This window comes from Dendrobium catenatum, unplaced genomic scaffold, assembly GCF_001605985.2.
Source record: "Dendrobium catenatum unplaced genomic scaffold, ASM160598v2 fragScaff_scaffold_1567, whole genome shotgun sequence".
Lineage (NCBI taxonomy): Eukaryota > Viridiplantae > Streptophyta > Magnoliopsida > Asparagales > Orchidaceae > Dendrobium > Dendrobium catenatum.
In genome coordinates, this window is record NW_021320029.1 from 281,433 (window position 1) to 294,920 (window position 13,488).

Here is a 13,488-nt window from a genome sequence, read left to right on the forward strand (position 1 = left end):
AAAAATTCTCATCTTAAATCTAATTTGTAAAGGTCGTTTCTAACATTTTTTAACCACGTTTTTAGTTTACCTCTACCTTTCTTAATATAAGCTAAAATCTGATACATCTTCTCTCTTAACGGGTCGTCGGAAGGCCGTTGTTTTATGTGACCAAATCATCTAAGACGACTCTCTTATCAAATATCTTCCACTGGAGCTACTCCAACCTTTTTAGACTGCAGAGAAAATTTTTTTGTTTTTGCTTAAGTCATCACTTCTTGTATCCCTGTTGTGTTTAGGAGTGAGTGACCCTGGAATCATTATTAAAGGATGAGGATCTGAAGATCACCATTAAGGACTGGTAATTAGCAGTGGAAGATCTTACCCCACTTCTGAAGCTGAAATAAAGAACAAGCAGCAGGTGGAGAAATATCAGAGTAAGATCTCTAGCATCCAATTAATGGTGATTGACAGGTTTAAGTGCTCTGCTCTGTTCCTTTATTGTAGCATAATGCAGCATATTTCAAATAGTCTTAGCATTCAAATATCTTGTTATATTCCAATAAACCATTGATGTTCACATCCTGTGATGTGGATTTTTTTTTTCATTAGTATATTGGAGTTTTATTTAAATCATATAACTAGCTTTAGGATTCTATTTCCATTAACTAAAAGCTTCAAAAAGTGCTTTTTAATGTCCAAATAAGTAGGATTATTAGAATTCGTTTGGGACGGCTTTTTTACTTCTTCTTAAATTAACTTTTATAACAAAAATAAAAATTTTGTACTACATACTTGTTTTAAGAAACACTAAGAAAGCCGTCCCAAACGAAGCCTAAAGTTTTTTGTTTGGGACAATTTTTTTATTGCTTTCTAAAACATCTTAATTTTTTGCACTAAAAAGCAGTTTTAAAAGCAATAAGAAAGCGCGTTGTTGGTGTTTGCTCATATATGACTCCTTAATTAGCTTGATTATATTTTTTTTTTACTAATTGATCTGTCTAACAAATCAAATTCTGAAATTCAAGCATGGAATTGTTCATTAATATTTTGCATTTAGATCAGTATATATTATTTATGTGTTTATATTATTTTCGATAAATTATTTGAGATAGATATAAATATTTTTTTATTGGTTAACTCATTTATAATATCTCAAAATAATATAATAATTTTAAACCATTATAATTAAATTTTTATTAGAACATTTGATATTTATTTTTTTTCAATGCATTTATTTACATATATATAATATATAATATATATATATATATATATTTTTTGACAAAATGACTAAACTAGACAAACATTAAAAAAAATAGAATTTTAATTTAATTTGAGATTAATGAGGAGAATTTTTCTATTTACAAGGACGGGATCAGATAATGGCCATCCGCCCTTCGCGGCCGGATTCAGGTAAATGTTGACCGTTGATTTTTTCCAAATGCAGATTTACCAAATGCTGACCGTTGGCTTTATTTATATAATTTATATCATATTTATCTGAAAAATAAAACAAAATTTATATTTTTATAAATTATAATATAAATATATATAAAGAGACGAGAAATAATAAAATAAGATAAAGTTTCTATTTAATTTTAATAAGTCAGGTCCAAAAATAATAACATTATTATTAATAAAAAGTCCAACTGCAAAAAAATAACTTTCGCTGCCCACCATTGGTAACCTGTGAGGTCAGATGGCAAATATATCAAATTCCCGCAAGAAAAGCAACGGTCCAATTTATTTCTATTTGTAGCTTCCCCTTCCCTCTCTTCTTAAACCCGGCACCGAAGAGAGAGATCCCCGTTCCGAATAGCTTCTTGCCGCGCCCCCTCCTCTCTCTCTCTCTCTCTCTGTGTTGGCCTTAATTTCCTTGTTCGATGATCGATCGTCCTCAATGGTTCAAAGGAAATAATTGGATTAGCAAGAGCGAGAGAGAGAGATTAGAAGAAAAATCCTTCTTTTTGATCAGAAATCGTAAAGAAAAGAAGGGAGAAATCAGAAGGCGAGGCCTTCGTATGAATGACTACCGGACCGTGGAACAGAGCTCCGACCATGGCTCTTATTGCCGCCGGATGCCACCACCTTCCAGGCGGAGGCAGCGGCAGCGGCAGCGGTTTCAAACGCTATCACTTTTGTTCCTTCGATCACCCTGACCTTCTCTCCTTCCCTCCCGCTTCCCTGTTCCAACGCAGCCGCTCCACTCCATGTTTACTCTCCTCTGCTTCCACCGACGACGACGTCGCAAGTGTGGTGATCATCGGCGGTCGCAGCGCCCCTGGCATCCGCGCCCTCGTCGCCGAGGCTGCCGCTACCATGACCTTTGGTGCCTGCCCTGTCCCCACGGAGACTGGCCTAGGCAGCGCCTACTTCCTCGACGACCAGGCCGGCGACTGCGTTGCCGTTGTGAAACCCGTCGTCATCGACGACGACAACGAACAGATGGCCTTCCCCAGCTCCTGCATTCGTGCCTGCGAGACCGGCGCCCGTGAGGCCGCCGCCTACCTGCTCGACCACGGCGCCTTCGCCGGAGTCCCCCCCACTGCCCTCATCCGAATCTCCCACCATTCTTTCCCTCCGGCGCAAAGCGTCGCCTCCATCCAACGCTTTGTTCCTCATGACTGTGACGCTGGCGACGTCGGCCCATCGAGGTTCTCAGTCTCCTCCGTCCATCGGATAGCCATTCTTGATATCAGGCTGCTCAATACCGACCGCCACGCCGGTAACATTTTAGTAAAAAAACATAGAATTGATAATAACCGAAGCTTTGAAGGCGGAGATCTCACCACAGAGCTCGTGCCCATCGACCACGGTCTCTGCTTGCCGGAGCTGCTCGACGACCCTTATTTCGAGTGGCTCCATTGGCCGCAGGCCGCCGTGCCATTCTCGGACGAGGTCATAGAATATGTTTCAAAGCTCGATCCTTTCAAAGATGCCGAGCTCCTCCGCACGGAACTGCCTTCGATTCGAGAACCAGCGATCAGAATCCTCATACTTTGCACTATATTCCTAAAGAAAGCGGTGGATTACGGCCTCTGCCTCTCGGAAATTGGCAGAATGATGACGCGAGAGTCCTGCAGGCTCGAGGCAGGAGAAAGTGTGCTCGAGACTCTCTGCAAGAAAACTGAGGAAACCATCGAGGCCGGAAGCCAACTTTCAGACAATGACGAAGGTGAATTTGGAGAAGGTGATGAGAGGAAGGAATATCAGTTCTCCATGGACTGCGGTGATGAGGACAAGCTACTTATTCCCCTCCTCCTGAGCAAGAAGTCTTTGGACCCTTTCCAGGAAGAAGAAGTAGAAGAAGAAGAAGAAGAAGAAGAAGAAGAGCGTGGAAAAGGAATGATGATGAAGAGTCTGAGCTTCTCGGATGGCGAAAGAGTGCAAAGAAGCAAGATGATATCTTTCAAGAGTAAAAGCGAAGAACAATGGAAGTTATTCTTGGAAAGATTTGAGAAGCTTTTACCTGAAGCTTTTGATCAGGAAAGGAAGAGGATGAAGACGAAGCTTAGGCTTGTCTCTTCCTGCTGAGTTAATTTAAGAGATGCAAAGAGGTAGAAGATGAGGGTATAATAGTAAATTAGGTAATGCAAGCAAGACAAAGTTGGTGCTCCCCTCATGCATGGGAGAAATAATTACATGCTTAGTAGATGTATATAGATGAATATTATATCTATATAGATCTATAATTGTGGAGGAGACCATACATATATGCACATATAATTTACATACATCAAATGATTTCTACATGATGCATACAAACATCATGTGTACACACCTTCACTATGTGATGTATGTATAGTATGTGTACAATATATGCTCCCTATACATATTCATATGCATCTTTTATATATTTAATATATATTTATACACATTTATTATACATTTATAATAAATGTAATATTTTTTTTCTAATTAGTGAGGGTGTGCTATTTTATTTAGAGAGTTTTTTCTCCTCTTTTCACCTTGAATTTTCAATGAGGTGATGTAAAAATTGATAAGTGGATTAAGTGAAGTACTTCATGGATTGTAAATCATTAATCAATAAAATTTGATGATATTATGTTTAAGATTTTTGTTGATGTGGAGGCTTATAGTTGAAGAAGCATGTGATTGGAGTATAATTTTTTTTATGAAAATAATTGTAGAATTGTTAGGAAATGAACATTTTTTTAAATAGTCAACTCATGTGCATGATAATCAAACATAAATTTTTAAATGATATTCTAATGATTTTTTAGATATTTTGTGGCCTGGTGTCTATTTTTTTTAGGCAATTCCCCCTCTGCTACATTGTGTAGAAGTGTTATCATTAGGTTCTACCCCCTTGGACATCCGACATATCCGCAAAATTTCTACACTTTTACTTATAAGTTGCGCCAACGATACCAAATTCAACTCACTCCGAGCCCAAACTAGCCCAAATCAAAGACCCGAAACACATTTGGAAGGTTCAATCCACAATTTGGATTACCAAACAGTTTCCAAATATGACATATTTATAGTCGAATCGAGCGGCTCGATGAGACAAATCCAATGAGCCCAAGACCATCAAATTTTGATATCATTAGAACCTTCAAATGCCTGATAATGGTTCACGATCAAGGGATTCAACATTGACTGTCCATTCAAATCACTCTCAACTTACCCCTGATCTTCCTTCTATTTACTGGTCATGTTACTCTTAGAAAAATATAAATATCCCCTCATTTCTCTTAAGAGGGGACCCAAGTAAGAAGCAAGAAGCAAGAATCAAGAAGAAGAAGAGAAGAGAAGGAAGAAGCTCCTCCTCGACCACCGCCGAACTTTCAACCGACAGCAGACCGACGCCGGAATTAAGCAAGGAAGCAAGAAGAGAATGAACAAACTTATCGTCAACCACCGTCGTAGTTCCACCCAAACTCCAAGTGACGTCGGAGTTCCATCCGACCTCCACGTGATGTTGGAGTTTCGTCCGTCTTCCAAGTGATGCTAGAACTTTGTCCGACAACTGACGGACACCCGTTTTCTATTTGTTCGCCAACTAAATCCAGCATTTCGATATCTGTTTGCAATTGAAATTCAAACCGAGAGTTGATTATTGTAATTTGATGTTCCTAAATTTTAGTGACAAGTTAGGCTCTTATAACTTAAGCAAATACTAGTGTAATTTTTTCAACTAGGCATGGCCCCGTGATTTTTCTCTTTCTAGGATTTTCCACATAAAAATCCTGATGTTTTATTTCTCTTCTCTTTGTGTGCTGGATATCCGTACAATGCTGAGACGAAAAATTCTAAATCTATCACCGCATATATTCTAGCTCGCAACAATTATAATATATATTTATAAAAATTTTAGTAACTTCAGAGAGCATATTTGTGCAGTCCTAAAGAGTACTTCAGAGAGCATATGAGTGCAATCCTAAAGAGTAATAAAAAGACTATAATATATTATAGTTTATAAAAAAAGTGATTAGATATCTTGCATGCATGTGTTAGCCTAAAAGGGTGTTTGGTATCATATTTGTCTTGTCTTCACTATTAAGTAGGATTTAACGTAAATCCAGCCAAATACCTTTGCCTGCGCATCTAAATCCGGCGACTCCGTAAATTCTGGATTTACGGATTTACGGCATAAATCTCGGTAAATTCGGGTAAATCCTAATCCCATTTTTTCTCGGATTTAACGAGATTTACGGGATTTGGCCGGAGAAGAGCACGAAAGGGAGAAAGTTACCTTCAAAGCCAGCGAGCTCCCGTTGTTGCATCCAATCAACATGTCATAACTTCTGATCCGACAGGAAGGTAAAGTTGTCGAAGGAGTGAAGTCGAACAGCCATGAATGAGCCAAAGAAACTACGCGTGCAATCTCTCTACACCTCTTGCGAAGCAACCGAACAGCATGCTCAAACAAGAGGACATTGTCGGCCCCACACTGCATGATCTTCCCAAGTGACCTAATTGCTTGCTCGCAACTGATGCCCGGCCCATTCGATACATACATAATACATCGTGCAGAAATTATCTGAGAATATCAGGCATTCGAACTTCCTAACTCTCTTGATCTTCCTGCAACCGAAACCCTAGCCGGTGAACCTCCAGCGAGACTCGACCTCCCTTCTTCGATCAAAACCCTAAGCCGCTCTCCTTCCAAACGCACAGCACGCTCGACCTCCTGCTCTTGCAACCAAACACCGCACGCGACCCAGCTTGACTCTGCACCGAGCCACGCGATCCAATTTACCTCCGATCGACCCCTTCCCGCACTCAAACCTGCTTCAGATCCTTCATGCTCCTAATGGCTTGACCCCTGCTCCCGATTTGCCGCTCCAGTCGCCGATCGGAACCCACGCTGTGAGTTCCCAGGCAACTCCCACTCGACCTCCCTCTCTCATGATATCATTGTAGCACGCAAGAAGATCTGATCGGCTTCATCTTCCCTGGACCACACATATACTCGATCGCAACCATAGCAGCACCGACCCAACCCGCTCGATGATCCATCTCGATCTCTGACTTGTCCTGAGGTATGTATGTATTGAAGACTTGCGTCGTTTGGAGATGACCAATTTAAAACCACTACGTCGTTGTAACATATAGATCTAGGTGGTAAGAATTCAATTTGAAGACCTTATGTCATCGTATTTTTTATCATGACTAGAAGAACTAAAAGAAAATACCTCCCAACTTGCCCTCCTAGGGAAGGGAGGGGATGTTGAAAGGCTATCAAAATTGAAACAATTTGCTATGACTTTAATATAATACTCATTAGGAATTTTGAAATATACAACTTTGAGGTAATATAAGACCAAAGCATATAAGTTTGATGCATCCTTTAGCCAAACTGGAATCAATGCCCCTATAGTCTTTGCTTGAAAACATCCATCACAGATCTCCTCATGTCTTAGCAATGTATGATTAGAGTTCGGTTCTTTGAGAAAACTCAAATCAAACTAAGAACCTCAAAAGCATTTTTAGACTCTTTATATTGGATAAGCTTTTTATTGTAGCTAGTCTCTTTGTTGTGATGAATTTTTGATGCACAAGAGTCATCCTATTATCCGTCAAATCTACACGACATTCTTCGGGTTGTCGATAATGATTTTTGACTTAGCCATTTGATAGAGGATGCTACAATTCACCTATGAGTAGGAGCAAGGGATTCGTAGCGCACACAATTAGCCTATAGGTAGCATTAAGTGATTCATAGTAAATGATGTAACTCACTCATAAATAAGAACATGATCTCCTAATGCCTATTTAACAAACATTCCCTACAAGCAATGTTGAATGATATAATAACTAAAAAGATACATCTTCTATGTATTACAACTAAAACCTAATTTATCTACAAGCCCCTAGATCCGTAGCCCACTTATACACGCTAACAAAAGACTATATCCTTCTGATACTTCTGATCAATACGTTAAAATAAATCTCACATGTGCTCTGACAAACATGTTAAAATTGCAAACATAAATGTTTGAGAATATTGTGCGGGGTTAAATGCTCACTAATATAACATTTTCAAACTAAGCACATCTCTCATATAAGCAAATCTCTCATGTGCTCTGATCGTCATATCTAATACCTAAATATAACATTTCGAGAATGATTCGTGAATCAAATATTTTAAGTTTCATCCTCCTCTTTGAAACAATTGTAGTTGACCTAACTTGGATTAATAGCTTATTCAGGGTGATAAATTTCAAATTAATTTCAACTCACAAAGACCAAATATTGTGTCGTGTATATCACTAGCAAATAAAGCAAGTCATTGTTGTCGATAAGATGTCTTCTATCATGTTGGGTCGACTACCTCTTCTGACTAAGTAGACCAACGATCATGACAACCCAGGACGATGGAACCATGTGATCTTGATCGGGCTCGTCTTGATTCCCCCCATCACCTATTTTAAGTTTATGGTGATAAATATCAAATTTTAAAAATGCACAATCCAATTTTAAAATCCCTAAAGTTGTTGCTACTATATACTGGGTACTCAATGCTTATCTTATGACTAGCCTTAATTGAAAGTTCTCTCTAGTTATCAGGAGGGATAATTAACTATAGGGGCTTGCGCCTATAAGAAATCGGAACTTAGATCATAAAGTCCTCACAAAATGAGGGCGAAATCTCTGCGTAGTGTCTTATCTAAAACTCAATCTATCTTCTCAAAATTTACATGAAACTTAAACCTGTTACAACTCTCCCCGTCAACACAACAAAGAGCGACGCGGAGAGACCAGGTCGTGAATTTTTGGAACCCACCGATCCTAGGTTGAGAGAAGGAGATAGAGTTATAGTTCATTTCTTACATTCATTCTATTTCATTTGATTCTCCCTAAGAGCTAAGTATATATAGGATACAAAGATACCTAATGAACTACTAATGACCTAATAAGTGCTCATAACTTCTAAACTATCAATATACACATTGACCTAATAAAATATATATTACAAATATTCCCCCTAACAAACTTCAACCAAAATTTAGTCAAAAATAAGCTCTTGAATGATGGTGCAACAGAATATGCAGAGTCATAGTTTCATTCTTAAATTTTTTGAGGAATTAAACTGCTCTTACTTATGAGGCATAGCAATCTCAATTATTGGCCTATCATGTTTTATCATTTAAGAGTTTTAATATTTTTTAACCCTCAAAAAGATATTTTTTTCCTTTTTCTTTTAATACTTGCAACTTCAAAGCAGAGATTAAGCCCAAAGAAAACTCTTTTTTTTGAGAGAGAGAGAGAGAGAGAGAGAGAGAGGGGGGAGGGAGAATTTAAAAAAAAAAAAGGAAAGGGATTTTAAATAGGTACCGTTCACTTGAAGACCTGATTGTTCAATTTGAAGCCCGTTGTATCTTAAATCTGGGCGGGATGATTTTTAATTCGAAGACCTCGCACCGTCGTATCTTTGATCCGGGCGAGATGAACAAAGGCAAGTGCCCCTCAACTTCCATGTGCAGGGAGGGGATGACGGATGCTGCTAGAATTTTGATTGAACGGACTTTCAAGAAACCAGATCTAAATCAAAATTTAAGTTAGAAGTATAACTAAATAAAATCCCATAAAATTTAAAAGATAAACAAGAGACCTATAATGAACATAAGAGCTCGCTTATGAGCAAATAACTTGTACTGTGCATAGTAGATGGCTAGCAGGTTAATAACAGGGGGCTTATGAAGAATGGATGGTTTGCCCATAGGCAATTACAGAATCACACTGGATAAAATGTTTCTAACGTTTTAAAACGATCCAATGGAGCAGTCTTACCCAAAGTGCAAGGCCAAATTGAGTTCTGTGAGATGGAAGAACTAATGCACTCGTGGAGCAAAGCAGATCAGAAAATAGCATAATCATATCCCTGATCGAAAGATTTTATAAGCCAACTTCGGGAAAATTTCTTTTGGATAGTCATGATATAAAGTCTTTTCAAATGAAGTGGCTAAGAAACTAAAGCTTCGTTTGGGACGGCTTTCTTCTTATTTCTTAAAGCAGCTTTTTAATAAAAAAGTACAAAAGCCGCTTTAAAAAGCAGCAAAAAAGCTGTCCCAAATGAAGCCTAAGTGTGATTAGTAAATCAAGAGCCTACATTGTTTTCAGCTTCTATTGCCAAGAATATCTTGATGGAAAAGAAGATGTAGGCATAGCGGACATGATCAACGCTGCAAAAATAGCAAATGCTCATTGTGTTATTCAAAGTCTACCCAATGGCTACTCAACTAAGGAGAGGAAAGTTTCCATCTTTCTAGAGAGCAGAAATAGCGCATTGCAATAGTTAGAGCCATTTTACATAATCCCAAGATTTTACTTCTAGATGAAGCAACTACTGCGTTGGCTACGAAACAGAGCGACTTTGTACAGAATGCATTGGAGAAAGTAAAGCTGGACAAGGCAACAATTGTGATATAGCGCATAGGATATCCAAAATTAATAATGCCCAAACAATTGTAGTGTTAAATAATGGAAAAGTTACTGAAAGTGGCACACATGAAGAGCTGCTGGTTAAAAAAAAAAAACAAGGAGAATTCACGATGCTAGTTCATGCACAACTATTAGACAATGAAAATAACAGAAGCCTAAATAATTACAAAAAAGAAAAAGAATTATTGGAAATAAAATTACATCTTTTTCTAAAATAAAATTTGTCGATAATGTACATCACCGGATTCACAACATTTGTACAAGCGGACAGAAGGCAATACTTCTATAATAATCCCAATCCATTGTTGAAAATACAACCCACATGTGCTCAAATCATCACATTTGATTCCTAAATGCAACGGTTTGAGAATGTTGAGCGGGTCAAAATTCCAAATCTCATCCTCCTTCTTGAAAGGACTGTAGTTGATATAACTTGAATAATAAGATGCCGCCTAAATTTTTACAAAATATAAACACTTTTTAATGACAATCATGTCACTCCATGGGCATGCAAATTGACACACTTAACGAGCCGTGATCACTTAAAGCCTTGGCCGCTCTAGCCAACCCACCACCTTGACACCCTCTCCCTATGAGTGCTACACCACAACTTCGAACTACGTCGAATTTTGCCAAATTTCTCCCTTACCCAAATATGAACTTCCGAAGGCCATGTGACTTTATAGGCAAGCAATTACTAAGTCTTTGAGGTCGTTGGAATGCTCCCAAAGAAACAAACATTTCAACACCAAGATTACAACCCATCATTATTGTTTTCTTGCGATCCAAAACTTGATATTTATGGCTTCTCAAAAATAGTTTAGTCAAACTAATAGTCAATATTTTTTATTCAATCCCCTAACACCCTTAGACGCATGCCATCGATAGTTTCAAAACGGCACTTTCCATCATCGATATGAGACTACACTAGTGGCAACTGGCAACTCGTCACCCAAGCTAGTCTAGGCCCTAGAAGGCATATCTTGCTAACGTTAGGGCTTGACTGTCCGATAAATTTCCAAATTATAGAAAAGAGTAATTTGGACCATATGATGTAGGCCTCGATTTGGTAAATTCTAATAATAAGAGTCAAAAAGCTCCTTCACAAATTTATAAATAGGTTCAGTACGCACACATTCTTGGCAAGATCTCAACAAAGATAAAAAAAATTTTGAATATAAGGAATTTCAAAGTTCTGATCGACAAGTCAAGTATCAAAGAATTTGTCTCTGATTTATTCCTCGGCTAGCCTTCCTTGTCAACTTCCAGATAATCGAATCTCCTCCTCCTAGAAGAATGATACACAAATTGACCTAGTTATACCAACCTCCCCTCTCAAGAGAGTGTCTCAATTATTAATAATTATTTGACTGTTTGATGCCACCTGATGTCTATCATTGCCCAACGCTCATTATCACTAGATGCCACCCAACGACCTTTGACACCCACAATTAACCTTGAATACTTTGGATTATATCTTCTACCACAACGAGAGATCCTCCTAACAATCTACATCTCACTACATTATACTCATTCATCCCTTCCCTTCAGGAAAAGGGCGGCCCTTTATAATTTTAGAAGATGACTAGTGGAACTATTTCAATTAGGTTAGGTCGTGTGACTCTTCCATTTCCCAAGTTTTCATATAAAAATTTGTGCATTCTATGTGTTGCACTTAATTCATCTGATTGTGTTTGAATCCTTCACTCAAAACTAAGCAAATAGTCCTCACTTCATCGTCATGAATATTTCAGCATACAATAAAGCTGACAAAAAAGATGCATTAAAAGATTATACAAGTCTTGAAAATTAGATATATGTATACTAAATAGATTTCACGACTCACAAGCAATCACATAAAGGATATATTATCTTAGAAATGACATGGCATGGACTACATATTAATAGCAATGAAAAGTTAAAATTTAGTTATGGCATCAACTTTGGCAAATTCATGATGAGTATAAAATAAAAAAATAAAAATAAAAAATAAAAACATAGATATCCTAAGGCTTGGAAAAAAAACACAAACGACTAGCAAAAAATAAAAAGAAAAACTTAGCATGAATTACAAATAGTTAAAGAGGTGCTTGAAAGAAATAAAAAGGTTTGGCACAGAATTAATTCTGCACGTGAAATAAAGAGGTACTTGAAAGAAATTTGTCAAACCATTGATAGGATTTTTTTTTTTTTTTTTTATGATTCTGACTATACAATAGGTTAATCATCAATATTTCATACAATTTTCCCCAAATATTAGATTTTTAGCATTTCCCTCAGAAATCTCTAATATAGATAAATAAGTGAAAAATAGAGTGAAATTTCTCCAAACAATTTGTCATGTACATTTAAGAGGATAAATTTTAGGACATGATATCCTAATTCAAATTTGATTACGAAGAATTTTATAAACAATAGATTTGCTTTGAGATAAGTGCGATAAATGACAAATCAACGAACTCTTATATGGCACTAATATCCAATGACCCAAAAAAACTCATCCTAAACAGATTTGATGAGGATTTCTTAACCCAAATTTTTTTCCCAGTTAAAATATTTGCTGCTTTAATAATTTTCAAAATACATTTCGGGAATCAAAGAATTCATCATTCTTAGTAGATCATATAGGTGCAATAAGTCAAGCCACAGTTTGAAAAACGAAACAATCTTAATTAACACCCACCTTCCTCTTTCTTAACTTGCCCTCTGTTCTTTGACAAGCTTAGTTTCTCCTTACACCCTCAAAAGCTTCATTAATAAAAAACTATTTATACTTCAAAAACAATTCTAATAAGGTAAGAAAAAAATCCGGTGGTTTAGATGTCCCATTAAAACAAGCTAATCTAAAGAAATTGAAACCTACCCCATTGAAAGGAGAGATGGATATCAAAATCCCATCTTCTTAACACTAGAAGAGAAGTTGAGCCACAAGGGACAGTGAGTATAGAACGAAATAGAATAGACTTGAGAGCTAGAATTCGACGGCGACCAATGAACAACTTCTGAGATTCTGAGGATGGAAGGATCAGCTAAGTAAATACATTGAGCTTACGTTGATCTTGTGCTGCTCCTGATGGGCATCCAGGACCTCCTCTTGCATCTGTGGCGATAGCTCGAATCCGAGCGGTTCGGTACGCAAAACCAGAAACCCTAGACAAACCCTAGGCTAAAGGGAGACCAAGCTACAGAGAGGCGAGAGATCAAATGTAAACTTCAGTGGATATTTGATCGTCCCTACTTCAACTTGAATTAACATATGAAATAAAAAATTTTATTTATATTTTAATTCAGCTTTAAATTTATTTACTTTAAAAAAATATTTACTTTTTTATTTTATTTTTATTTTTTTAAAATTATGGATGACACTAACATAGGATTTGTTTTGAGACGGATTTTTTACTGTTTCTTAAATCAGTTTTTTTTTATACTATGAAGCTGCTTTAAGAAACAATAACAAAGTCGTACCAAAATAAACCTTCATTTGGAACAGTTTTTTTCTGCTTCTAAAAACAGTTTTTTAGTAAAGCAGTAAGAAATTCATCTCAAACGAAGCCTTAACCTTCATTTGGGATGTCTTTCTTATTTCTTCTTAAA

The 13,488-nt window shown here is 37.2% G+C and overlaps 1 protein-coding gene across 1 annotated transcript; it reads left to right on the forward strand.

Moving 5' to 3' along the window:
* The first annotated feature begins 1,312 nt into the window (after window positions 1-1,312).
* On the forward strand, window positions 1,313-4,055 carry LOC110102908 (phosphatidylinositol 4-kinase gamma 8). Its single transcript, XM_020831423.2, has one exon. It carries the CDS (start codon window positions 2,008-2,010, stop codon window positions 3,514-3,516), a length of 1,509 nt encoding a protein of 502 aa, XP_020687082.1. The 5' UTR covers window positions 1,313-2,007; the 3' UTR covers window positions 3,517-4,055.
* The last annotated feature ends 9,433 nt before the right edge of the window (window positions 4,056-13,488 follow it).